General features: G+C 65.6%; 1 protein-coding gene across 1 annotated transcript in view; it reads right to left on the bottom strand.

Annotated features, from left to right (window-relative positions):
* Window positions 1-13,453, bottom strand: part of FBRSL1 (fibrosin like 1) — a 77,527-nt gene that overhangs the window by 34,865 nt on the left and 29,209 nt on the right. Inside the window, 2 exon segments of the mRNA XM_042961363.1 lie at window positions 10,439-10,474; window positions 12,501-12,605. Coding sequence (XP_042817297.1) covers window positions 10,439-10,474; window positions 12,501-12,605 — 141 coding nt within the window.

Below are 13,453 nucleotides of genomic sequence, written 5' to 3' on the forward strand. Positions count from 1 at the left end.
GAGGCAGAGTAGGCGAGTGGGTGAGGGGGCTCTGGAACCCATGGTCTCCATCTGACCCCTCTGGTCAGGACCCCAAGCCGGGGACGCCCTCATGGCAGCTGGGACAGGGCTGGGTATCACGCAGTATCACCCTGCAAAGGGCTCCGGGCCACTCTGGCCCAGAAAGTCACAGCGAGCCTGATTAATTATGCACGATAGCTGGATGGGGACCCTGAAAATCCCATTCTTGTTTACTCAGCTAATTCACTTTTATGAGTATTTAGGCTTTAAAGCAAAACAAAGCACTAATTACCCAATTAACGAGCAATTAAGTTACTGCAGCCTAATAGCCCGAGCGCGGACGGCCTCCACGGGCTGAGGGTGAGCGAGACCCACTTAGCGGAGACGCGCAGCTGGAGCTGCGCAGGCGCGCGTGGGAGGAGGGAGGCGGGGCCGCGTTCCCTGAGCAGGGCGGTCATCGAGGGCGGGGCTGCTTCCCCTAGGCCGCACCCCTAGGCAGCCCCGCGGCCCCTCACAGCCAGGAGCGGTGGGAGGGGGCCCCAGGCTGTTCCCGCCCAGGGAGTCTGCGTCTCGGGTGCAATGGGGAGCTCCGGGCGGCCTCCCATCTGGAGGCCTCCTCACGGGCAGCGGCGGGCAGTGGGCTCTTTGGGGCCCTGAGAGACAAGTGGGCTGGCGTTCTGTCTCCTGCTCCCAGGCCTCCTTGGAGACCTGGCTGGGAGCAGTCACCAAGGTGACAAGCGTGGGGCCTGGTGGCAGCCTGGGACCATCCCTGAGCCCCAAGTCTGAGCTGAGGCAGGAAACGCGGCAGCTTCTGAGTAGCCAACTGCACGAGCCCACATCAGCGAGGACAGTCCGGGCCACGGGGCGCCGGGCAGATCCAGCACCCGGTCAGAGGGGAGGCCCGACCCCAAGCCTCTGACTCTCAAGAGGACCCGGGGCAACATTCTGATTCTTCCACTGCTTGGCCCATGACCCACCTGCTGCCCCTGGACAGAACCCAGACAGCGCAGGCCTGGAACAAATGCATGGGTGGACGGATGCCCGGATGGACGGATGACAGAACGGAGGCATGACCTGGGCTCTGACCGCTGATGTCTGAACTGTCCTGTCCTCCTCCCGCTCCTGATGCAGGGGCTCAAGGGGATGGCACTCCTGAGGGATTCTGGGTTTCCCAGTGGGGGCCAACCTACAACACCACTGTGAAAAACACAAATTACTTTTAATATTCCCTCGTTGCAGTTCCCTAAGATCTCGAGGAGAGCTGGGTGTTGTTTCGTGGGACAGCTTGTCTGAGATCGCCTACCAGGGCAGAGGATGCTCGGGTGGTGCCCCAGGGTGGTGGCGGCATGGGGGACACTGCTGCCTGGACGGACCGAGGCCTGGCGCCCCGGCTGCTGCCTGCTCTTGGACGCCATCTCCCGTCATAGCCGGGGTGGCCCCGTCCCTCTCGGGAGTCCGAGCCCCAACAGGGCCAAACCTGCCTGCCCGTGCACCCCGCTGCGCCCCGCACTGGGCCCCTCTGTTCCCACCGGCAGCTCCTTCTCCCCACAGGTGTCCAGGGCCCCTTGCTAACCCTGCCTCCCCTACCTGCAGGCCACGCTGTGAGTGTAATAACGCACGTACGCGCATGCCTGCACACTCACGCTGACACACACACACACACACACACACACACACGTGTCCCCGTGGAACGCCCTCCCCCAGTGTGCTCAGTGGCACCTCTGGACCCCGGCCCGACAGCCCCTCCACGTTCTCTCCCCGTCCCGCTGTCTTATGGCCCCCGTGAGAGCGGGGGTTCCTGGGCTTCCTCCAATCCCCTGACCACAGGGCCTGGGGCCGCCCCCCGCCTGCACTAAGCGCTCAACAAACACCTGGGACGGCAAACAGCCCCACCTCACGATCAGGTCGCCTCTCCCGAGCCTCAAGGGACGGCGGGGACCCTCTGCTCCCGCCTCAGGGGCCTCGCCAGTCCCTCAGGTCCGTGTCTTCCTCCGTGCCCATGGCCGGCACAAACCCCCTCTTCCTGTCCCTCGTTAGCGGCTCCCCCGCCAGCCCGTGTCAGAGGAGAACAAAAGATGGGCCGCAGCCCCACCGCACACGGCTGACCTTTCGCGGCGTCGACTGTATTAATATATTCCCGTGTTGTCAGACTCAAAGCGCTAACTGCCTCATGAATTATTTATCAACACAAAAAGTCTCAACCAGAACAGCGTTAACATTAATTCCTAACCTCCTGTGCCCTCACAGCCCCGCGTGTCCCACATAATTGAATCTCCCAGCGGCCCGGCCTGTCGCCCTCCCTCCAGCCACGGCTCCCGCGCATGTGGCCGCCGCCCGGAGGCGTCCTTGCGGGCCTGCGCAGAGAGTCTGTGTCTGGCCTCTGGGGGCAGGGCTGGGGCCTGGTCACGGGGGTGGACGGGAGTCCCAGGACTCGGCACCAAACTGCCCCGGGGCAGTTACACGCTCAGTGGCTCCGAGCAGGGTCCCGGGCAGAAGGGGGACCCTCCCGGGCACCCGCCTGGAGGCCGGACGCAGGAACGGGGAACCGAAGCGCGGGGCCTGGCAGAGGTGGGAAGCCACGGTGACCTACAGCTGAAGGGAGGGCAGGGGCTGCCCCGCACCCCAGGCCAGGCAGGCAGGGAGTGTGCCAGCCTCCCTGCCCCTCTGAGGTGTCCCGCGTGCTGGGGGGGGGGGGGGGGGGCGACGTAGGCAGGGCACAGGCACGGGGGCTGCAATGGCCCCCACAAGCCTTCCTGGAGTCCACACCATGTGTAGTCCCAGCCAAGATGACACTACAGAGTGACCATAGTGTCCGAGGCTGACACTCCCCCGGCCAAATGTCCCCAAGTGGGTGCCCTGGAGTCCACAAGGCAGCGAGGGGACAGCTGGAACATGTGTGGCCCGTGGTGGGGCCTTTCCTACGGAGAGCAGGTAGGAAGATAGACTCTGTGAGGCCTGGAGTTTTTGGGGACGGGGTGCAGGGGACACACGGGATGGCTTCTCCTGGCAGTCCCTGCAAACTGACCGGGGCAGGCCCCAATCCGTGGCCCACCCGTGTGCCAGACCCCCACCTGCCCAGTTAGGGGCGTTCTGTCAGCTGCTCCCCGAGGCCGGAGGGCTGGGCACCTGCCCTCAGGCGCTCCCCCTGTAGTGGGGCTGAAGCCTCTTTTGTGCGCCTGTTGCCAGTTTGAAATACGACAATGGGGGAGGAAATGTTAAAGACGGTTGGAAAACGTCACAGAGACAAGCCAGTTTCTCACAAACGTACGCTCTCCTGACATTAAATCCGGCCCTTGATCTGACAGAAGCACGAGGGCCGTGACACAACTGTGTGACCCCTGAGGCACAGACAACCGTGCTCAGGGTTCCAGGCCCCCAGCTGGAGGGCCCTGATGCCTCCCAGAACCCAGTCCCCTCTTGCCGACAGCGCCCCACCCCTCATGGAGCCATCTGCCCAGAGAAGTGCCAACGGGCTGCATGTGTTTGGGCTGCTGGGACAAGCCTTGCCTGAAGCTGGCATCCCTTTTGGCCCCATGAGCCGGCTAGGCCCCCTCAGCCTCCACGTGGCCCTTTCCTTCTAGCACTCTGTCCGGACCTTGACCTTGCCCCCCGCCTGGCACCCCGTGCTTGCCCCTCTCTGAGTGAGGGTCTCCTACCGGTGGCCAACACTGTGTGAAAGCACCTGTCGGGTCTGCTTTCTCCTGCCGTCTGCCCAGAAGGGCAGGCACCAGAGATCCGCTCTGCTTGCACCCTCGGTGCGGGGGAGCTCCCGGGGCCACCGTCACGGACGCGCAGAGCTCCAGAACCATGTGCCCTCGGAGATGGCACAGGAACAGCAAACACTTTCACTCTGTCTCTGTGGCCCTGTAGGGCTACCGCCCTGGCCCTCTTCCAGAGAACACTGAGGCCCCCAGCCGCAGGGCAGCGTCGCGCTCCTCCCCTGCAACGCAGACCCTGGCCTGACCTTACCCAGCTGGCCCTTCCCTCTAGGACAGGGCTCTGTGGCGCTGTGGAGCGCGGGGAGGAACGCGAGCAGGGGCCGTCCCTGTCCCCCATCCCGGCGCGCAGGAGCCACACGTGACCCTTGCAGGCAGCTCTGGCGAGGCCCCAGCAGGACGGCAGGTGCTGATGGCAGGTGCTGCCCACGGCACCAGGTCCCAGGGCTGGGGGCGGAGGCGCTCATGGCTGTCCTGGGCTGTGCTGCCCTGACCCGACGGTGACCGACCAGCTCAGCACACACGCAGCACTGCTCTGTGAGTGGGGGTGGCGGGCAGAACACTGGTGGGGGGGGGGGGTGGACCCTCCAGGGGGACTGTTCCTTCCCACCTCCAGCATCTGGCAGGACAAAGGAGTGGGGGTAGGAAGTTTCTCTGTCCAGCAGGGTGAGTCCCCAGAAACCCGGGAAGGGGAGGGCATGCAACCCTGGTGTGCCTGGGGCACACCCTGCCCTGGCTAGGCTGACCTCACCTGGGACAGCAGAGCAAGGGGACAAGGCCCAGGCTACCTGCAGAAAATGGCCACAGAGAGACAAGGTAGAGAAATGTGCCCACGTGACTGTCCAGGCAGGTAGAACCCGTCAGACACACACAGTTACCTTCAGAACCTGCTCATACAAGATAGTCAGAGATTGAGGACCCTCCCCCCCACCCGGGCACCCCTCCCCCTCTACCCCGGCACCCCCTCCGCCTGTATCTTTCCTAAGACCATTTGCCAGCAACTAAAGTACTGGGTAGGTCGCCTGTTCATCATTTCATCCTCTGTCCTGTCCTTGCCCTACCTGGGAGTGCACAGCACTTCATTGCCCTGCCCCCTTCCAGGAACATCCTGCTACCTGGCTCCGGGGAGTGGGGCCTGCAGCCCTGGGCCACAGGAAGGGAGCTCGGGAGCAGAGGCCCCTAAGGCCACGCCCCTCCCGGTGCCCCATCCACAGACTGCACAGCAATAAAGGGCCGGCCTGGCTGTTCTGGGTCAAACCCTCATCAGCCTCCACATCAGGGTCGGCTTCCCTGGGAACACAATCTTGGAGGTACCCTAGGGCCACGTTCGGAATCTCACAACCAGCCTGAGAAAGTGGCCCTGCCCAGCTGGGGCTGACACCCCCTGACCCAGCCGGGCTAAAGCGCTGGGTGACAGGCGCCCGGGACACAGGGGCTCTTCACCCACCCACAGGGAGGGGCCTCCGTGTTCTACCAGCTGGACACACGTGGGCCACGGCTGCACCCCAGGGCCCTAGGCGGGGGGCTGAGTGAATGAAGGGTGGGTAGACAGTGGATCCTCTGAAAAGAGACACCAGGCACTGGCTGGGGCTGCGTCACAGGGAAGGACACTGTGCTCAGCGCACACCCCCACCGTCCCCGCTGTCCCCCGAGCAGCGGCTCAAGGACTGCCCTGTGCTCAGAGGTCGTTAGGAGAATGCAGCTCCCTGACTCCAGGGACAGGCTGACTGGTTTTTATTGCTTTTGTACAAATTACGGCCGCTCAGAAGTGGCCCAAGGAGCAGGGTAATGGATGTCGTAAACCTGCCTCGTAAAGACACAGCCCACGCTGTTCGGGGGCGGCCACTCCTGGGGAGCAAACAGGTCTCAGGACGGCTTGGGACACCCCGGGCACCTCTCCGCCAGCTCCCCCAAAGAGGACAGCCGGCCGGGGTTCCGCTGCACGTGTCCACCCACCCTCCAGCCATCTGACACCTCACCGGGACCCAGGTCCACCCCATCTCATGCTACACCCCACCTTTAACCACAGATGGCCCTGGCTCGAGGAGGCAGAGCCGGCAAGCGGCCTGCATGCACCCGTCAGTTACCTCGAGCTCTGTCCCTGGTCCCCGGGGGGGCCACCTGCTTGGCCCCAGCAAGCACAGGGCCCACCTGGACTCAGCACCCGGAAGGCACGACGGAGGGCGGGACACCACGCACGGAGCCAGGAGCTACCACCACTGTCCCGGGAGGAAGTGGTGGCCCAAGGCCACAGGGGGACCCCACGCGTGTGCTGAATCACACACACGTGGCCCTCCGTGGCTGCAGCTGCTGCCGTTTTGGCCGGGCTCAGGTCAGCCTCATTCACAGCCACACGGGGCCCGGCACGCTGCAGGCACTCGCCAGACGTCGGCTGCAGGCGCCAGCTGCCTTGTGCACGCACGCGCCTGTCTTCGCCGGCACAGACCTGCTGCGCCCCCGCCCCCCGGGGAAGGACAGGCCGGGTCGGAACGGGTGAGGGGTGTGTGTGCCCATCAGCCTGTGTCCGCTCACAAAGTGTGGGCACCCTCCTGCCGAGGAAGAGGGCCTCGGACCTGCCCCTTGAGTCCAAGTGGCTCTCTGGTGACGAGAGAGGGTGTGGAAGCCACACCGCCGACGCCGCCTCCTCCCGGCTCTCGCTAAGGCGCCCTAATGCTGTGAGGAGGCCGAACCGGCCCACGCAGGGGCCACACAGGGAAGCCCACAGCCGGGGAGCGGAGGCCCAGGCGAGGGAGTGGTCTTTCCACACTGAGCCCTTCCGGGCTTCCTCAGCAACTGACGGGCACCGGCCCGGCACCAGCTGGGGCCCTGCCAGGTGCTCTCAGGTCTGCCCGGCTGCCCAGGCACTGAGGTGAAGGGGACAGCCTGGGGCACAGCACAGTCCCAGGCAGGCTCCCCCCACCGCCCGCCCGTGGCAGGAGGTGCTGAGACCGGCCGGTCCGGTAGCCCAACCAAAGTCTTACAGTCAATTTCCAGAAATGCCCCCAAGGCGATCAGGCCAAGCGGCTCGTTCCACCCTGCCCTGCGTGAGGGGCTACTGCCCTGGCAGGTCTAGCAGGTGGGGCGCTGCTCAACCCCGATGAGCCGGCTCTCCCACACGCACCCCTCCCCTCCCGGCTGCCTGGCCGGGCAGACACCCCTTCCTCCCCATCCTGCCCTGAGTCCAATTAGAGCCTCGCCTGGACCCTCCTGCAGGTGGGGACCCCTCCCGCAGCAGCGGCCGCCCCGTGCCTCTTTACACACGGAGGTGGGCCCCTCCCACGGCAGGGCCATGGCCCTGGGGGCTCCCGGTGCCACTGGCGTGGTGCAGACGCCTCCCCTGCCGCACCACGTTCACCTTCCTACCGCCTTCCCACCGCTGCGCTCACCGCCTCCACCTGGGAGTGCTACTTATCTGCTCTATCGACTGTCTTCTCCGCGGCACCGTGAGGCCCGCGGGGCAGGGACATTGGCCATTCGGTTCCTTCCCAGCACCAGTGACGGGTGCAGAACAGACTATAAGCGCTCGTCGAGGGGGGACAACGCGCAAGCACCTTGTGGGCCGGGAGAATCGCCCGAGCCCGAGGGCCGAACCGAGGGCGGAACAGGTTTGCGAGCCCCAGCGGGCGAGGGGCAGGGCCGGCGAGCGAGGGGCGGGACAAGGTGCCGGGAAGGGGGCTCCCTCTTGATGGTGACAGACCAGAGCAGGACTGGCCCGCCGGCTGCGCTCCGCGTCTCGGCTGGGCCCCTCAGTGGGTACCTGGGGGGCCTCTCTGACCCCCCGCGCCTGAGTGTCCTCACCTGGAGGTTGGGGGGGGTCATCGCCATGGCAACAATGTCCACCACGGAGAGACCTGAGACCTGCCTGGCTGATGGCCCCACCTGTTGGGGCTCTGCCAGGCCCCCCATACCTCTGTGAGCACCGACCACCACACTCACTCGGGATGCAGAGGGCAGGGCCGGCCTCCCGGCCTCAGTAGCCACCTGGACCCTCGCTTCTCTCTAATAAAGGAAACCCCAAGTCCCTGCTGGGGAGGGAGATGGGTCATCATGCTCTCGGTTGCAAGCAGCCAAATTGAGAGAATTCCTTTCCAACTAATTTCATGGCACTAGCATCTGATGGTGAGCCGGGGAGGCTGCACCAAGCTTCCGGGACAGCAGCTGTTGAGGATGGGCAATAATTGGGGATTCGCTGGGGTAAGAACCTCACAGAATTAAGCCCCTTTAAGTCCAGTCTATAAGCACCTAGCGCAGGGACGCTGTCAGGGACGGGCAAAGACGGGCACGAGCCCTGCTGAGGCCCCAACTGCAGACACACCCGAGCGGCAGGGGCCACGGGTCACACACAGGCACGTGTGGCCCGCCTGCAGTCAGCCACACACAAACGAGACGCACCTGTGCCACACCTGGCACTTACACACGGCCCACGGAGAAACACGAGGCACCTCCAGGTGCTGGTGTGCACAGCCCCACCACGGCCACACGGAGAGACCACCTGCCAGACACATGTCAACGCACAGGGGGACGTGGCACACACCCTCCTCTCACCGAGAGCCACACGGAGCTGCACACGAGGCAAGGGCACGCAGAAGCCACGCGACCTACCCACTGAAACGCCACGCACACGCCCGCACACGCACACGCTCAAGGGTCCAGGGTCGTCCCATGACGCACACACCCTCACACGTACGCGCTCAAGTGCCCAGGGTCCCATGATGCACACACACAAGCTCAAGAGTCCAGGGTCCCATGGCACACGCCCGCACACGCACACACCTAAGTGTCCAGGCTCCCATGGTGATGCCCAGGTCTAGAGGCAGGGCTGCAACCCCTCTGCCCAGTCCAGCTGGCCCAGCCCTCACACCCCTGGCGGGCATTGCCAGCACCACAGACAGCCCTGGGGGCCCGAGGCACGCAGAGATCTGGGTGCTGAGCTCACTGTGTTTTCCAGGCCTGGGCCTGGCCACCCACCCGCCCCACTCTGCCTGCTCCTACTGGACGAGGGTCACCTGGGTCAGTTCCGGCTCCCCGGGGCCAGAGACACCTCTGCTTCGGGGAGGGTGGGGCCAACCACCCACACCCTGCAGGGCCCACAGGCACGTGCCAGGGACCAACACACACACCCACTCACACCAGGGCCTAGTGCACACATCTGCACGTGCCAGGGCCTGGCGTGCACACACAGGAACCCCCACGGCCCCAGCAGCAGGCGGAGCCTGTCCCTGCCGCCACCTGTCACTCCCGTGCAACAGCTGTGCGGGGTTAAGTTGCAAGCAGCTGGCACCTTAATTATGGGTTCTTCTCCAGGAAACATTCAAAAAAGCTCTTTGGGGAGAAGACCGTGAATGACGCACGCAATCTGGGAGCAGAAGGGCTGTCCAGTGGCTTGGCAAGGAAGCTCCGGGCAGGGAGACCCCAGCAGCCCAGGGGGACTTGGACATAGAAGGAGGCTCCAAATGGGGCATCCCTGGGCCTGGCCTCTCTAGGGGGCCCTGTGGGACCAGCCCACGTCCCTCACCTCACCTGCTGGTGGGGGTTCTGGCCCCTCACTCTCTCTTATCCCGACCACAGCACGTTACTGCCAGCTGCCCCCGTACCACAGGCCCACCGGCCCTGTCCCTCACCGGGGCCCAGTGCCTGCACAGCTCAGAGGCTGAGGCTGAGTGCTCAGCGTGGTCACCTCTGAGAGTGGCTGGGACGTGGGGACTGCCCAGGCCCGTGGGAGGAGGAGGTTGTCACCCGTGGCTGTGACTGGGGGCAAGGGAGTCACGGCTGCCTGAGGAGGGCAGGGTTCCCCCAGAGAGACGCCCCTCTGGCGTCTGGATGCGACCACCACCCAGAAGCGTACGGCCCTCATGGGCAAAGCTGGAAAGCACCACACCTGATCCGGGTCGGAACCCGAAGGCACAGCCGCCCAGGCAGCAGACCCTGAGTTGGATGGCCAGGGGTCAAGGGAGGGCCAGGGGTGCGGGTGGCCCTGCCACACAGCGAGTCAGCGGGTTGATGACACCCTATAAAAAGCCACTGTGATTTATGTAACCAGCCCAGCAGGCCCTGGAACTCTGGAACTCGCAGTAAATCAGGGGCTGCAGCGATGAGGCGGGCGGAGCCCCGGCCCCGCCCTCCAGTGAGCCCAAATGGCCGTAAATCTGCAGAAATGGCTTTTACGGAGCTCTGGGTTTTATGGTGTCATTAACGTTCCTCCTGACACTTAAGGGGAAATGAAATGAAGTCGTGAGGACCGGGCAGGGGCTGCTCCCCCGGACCAGGGGCAGAGCGGGGGTCCCCACACAGCTGGAGCCATTCGGCAAGGCCAGCCCCTCCTGCCCTTGGCCCCGAGCAGAGCTAAGGCCAGAGGGCTGCCTGCCAGCACGGCTGTGGTGCGGGGAGTCGAGTCCCCGGGGGAGGGGGGACCAGTCACTCAGGCCCCAGGGCCCTTCACTCCAACTGCTTCCTGGCAGGCCTCCAGAGGCAGGGTCTCCCCCACCCCTACTCCCTGAGGAGGTCTCTCCAGGGCAGGGCCCTGAGCGGGCGTGATGTTCCCTCCCCATCTTGGCGGCTCTGGCCCCACCCCAGCCCGGTACCAAGTTACCCCCAGCCCCGCTGCAGGGCCAGGACCATCCTGACATCTCTCCAGCCCCGGGGGAAGCATTCGGGACAGTCGGGGGCTCCAGGGAGATGTGGCATGCAGGGCACAGACGGCAGAGGAGAGGCGATGGACTTACCGAGTAGCCCCGGCCGGAGACCGCCTGCGCAGAGCTCTGTGCGGAAGGAAGGACAGTCAGTGAGAGGGTCAGGGCCCCAGAACCGCTGCCCACCCGCCCCCCCAGGACCACTCCCTCCACCCAGGACCTGAGCCTTCGGAGCCCCCATCCCTGGGTGCAGATGCTGTGACTCCAAGCTGCAGGGGAGGGTAGAGCAGAGCATCACGGAGCCCCAGGAGCCTGGCGCTGTGCCTGAGCACCGAACTGTCCTCAGGAGACTCGGATTCCCCGCGTGCCCTCAGTGATGGGCTCCGCCCTCCGGCCCATGTCCAAGAGGCCCCCCACCCCCTTTCACAGCTTGTAGCCTCGGGAATGCAGGGAGGCAGGCCCCTCCTGGGGCCCGGTCTGCAGCCCCACGACCCTGTGTCCAGGCTGGCCTGGTCCTTACCACCCCCAGCCTCCCAGGGTCCTGGCAAGGGAGCTGGACCGATAGCCTCGGGGTCAGGGAAGTGAGAATTCAGGACCAGCTGTGCCTGGAGGCCAGCGGCCACGCAGGGAGATCCCCGAGGGTGACCCCAACAGCACTTGACGGAGCGTGGGGCAGCCGCGTGGGGAGGCGCGTTCCACGAGTACACAGGCTGGAAGGATGGGGGACAGGGCACAGGAGAGGGCGGGCCGGGCGGACGTGGGGTAGGTGTAGCGCGTGCGCGAGGGGCGCGTGCGCGAGGGGCGCGTGCGCGAGGGGCGCGTGCGCGAGGGGCGCGTGCGCGAGGGGCGCGTGCGCGAGGGGCGCGTGCGCGAGGGGCGCGTGCGCGGCAGGCCAGGCAGGCTGGCTGGAACCCGCACACCAGGGTCCAGAGCGCGCTGCGGGGGACGGGGGGGCGGGGGGATCTGGCTGCAGATTCCTCGGGGAGGGTGGGTGAACACGGGGGAAGCGAGGTCCCCTCCTAGCGCAGCCCAGCCTGCACCGCTTTGCACAAAGCAGCCTCGCCTGGGGCTCTGGGACCCTTCCTAGCCCAGGCAGGCCCTTGCCAGGTCCTGGGGGAGGGCCACCCCCAAGCCCCGCTAACGGGGGCGGGCGGGCGGGGTGCTGTTGACTGCCCTGGAGCCCGTGCCCTCAGGGCCGCCCCTACTGTGCTCAGAATCCGTCTTCACTGGTCCCGCCAGCAATTAGAGTCCGAAGTAGGGCAGCCCTGGGCCCCAGACAATTACCAGCCTATTTTCCCATCTTGTGGCGACAAGCTTCTCAGAGCTGGGCAATTAGGCCCTCCTCCAGGCCTCCCCCTGCTGGCTGCGCCCCCCCACCCCCGCCCCTTTTGAGATGATAATGAGAGAGGCGAACTCCATTCAGTCACCCAGAAACCAGGCCCTGCCCCCCCCCCCCCCCCCCCCCCCCCCCCCGCATCTGCAGCTGAGGGTCCAGGAAGACAAAGGCCTCTGGGAGGGGGAGGGGCTTCCTCCAGGGACCCCCATCCCCCTGTCCCCGTCCCAGTTCCTGCTGTGCCCACCCACCCCCTCCTCCAGGTGGCTGTGGCCAGGGAGCCAGGGAGACCCAGGAGGGTGCCCCGACCGCTACTGCCTGCCAAGTCCCAAGTGCAATCTCTGCGTGTGGCCAGGGTCGCCCCCATACTATGCCTGAGGCCCGGGGACCTGTCCTCTGGGACACCGTCTGTCCCCCAGATCAGGCACTGAGTGTGCCTCCGCGGGGCACCGTGCTCCCAGGGGGCCCGAGGCTGCCTCAGCACCAGAAGCATCACCCACCGCTGTCCCCCCACAGACCCGCCTCCCTGCCCACCACCTGCCCAGCAGCACCCGCGGGAGAGGGCGGCCCCGCGGAAGAGGGGCCTCCCCTGCGGCTCCTGCTGGGGCCTAATCGGCGTTCCTCATTTAAACCCCTCCTGGTGGGGAAGTCCTAATTAGTGAGAAATCACGTTTTAATGAAGGCAAAATGCTAATTGCAAAGGCAAAGCCCTCTCGTGAGCCTCTCGGGGTCCTAAGCACGCAGCCTGCAGAGTCTGCTGGAGGTGGGGGGCACCCGAGAGACTCGGGAGCGAGCGGCTGAGCAAGTGGCTGGGGCACTCACGTCACTGAGCTGGTCCCGAGAACTGCTCCTCCGGGAGCTGGTGGCTTCGTGGAAGCTGTCATCCCCACTGTGGCGGTCGCCCCCTCTGGACGCTGTGGCCTTCATCTGGGGACAGGGAGAGGCAGGCTCAGCAAACACAGACCCACCCTCTGCCTGTGGGCTCCTCACCCCTGTCCTGCCCTGCTCACCCACACAGGGTCCCCGGCCACCACCCAGGGCGAGGGCAGCGGGGACAGAGCTAACCATTTACTACTCAGAATGGAGAGAAACACCCAGAAGAGCAAGCGCCAGCCCCGTCCCCTTTCCCGGAAACCGCGGGCCATCCCTCCCCATCTCACTACACCAGGGAGCTGGTCACCGGGCCTCCAGGACGGGCCAGGGCAGCTCACCCACCCTCTCTGCGTCCACGCCCACCACGGCGGTCCCAGGGCACCACCAGCTGGGTGTGTGCGGGCCACGCCCCACCGCGGGACCCCGGCTGGCCCTAGACCTCCCTGCGCCTCGGGCAGACAGCACCCCGCGGCGGGACGGCTGCTTTGTCATACGCTGTCCAGCGTCCCCCCCGGCCTGTGGTGCTCAGCTCTCTGCTTCTCCCCCAGAAGCCCTGATGAGACGTTTGTGCCCACTTTACAGAGGACCGAACCAAGCCCCGAGAGGTTAAGGAGACCCGGAATTTTCGCTCCTATTTTTTTTTTTTTGCTTGGAAATAACGTCAAACCTCACAGAGCCGTGGCAATGAAGACATCGCAGCCCCGACCCTGACCTCCTACAGCCCCGAACCACCTGGCCCAGCTTTCCTGGGCTCCTGACTGCCCTCTCAGCCTCCCTGACTCGCCAGCTGGGGTCTGCCGTCCCACGACCTCCCTACCCCTCCAGCCTCCCGGTTCTGGAACATCCCGGCAGCCCTGTCCTGTGTCAGTGTGTGGGACACACGCTGACCGCACCTCGTCTGC

The sequence above is a fragment of the Panthera tigris genome, chromosome D3 (genome assembly GCF_018350195.1).
Source record: "Panthera tigris isolate Pti1 chromosome D3, P.tigris_Pti1_mat1.1, whole genome shotgun sequence".
NCBI classification, from domain to species: domain Eukaryota; kingdom Metazoa; phylum Chordata; class Mammalia; order Carnivora; family Felidae; genus Panthera; species Panthera tigris.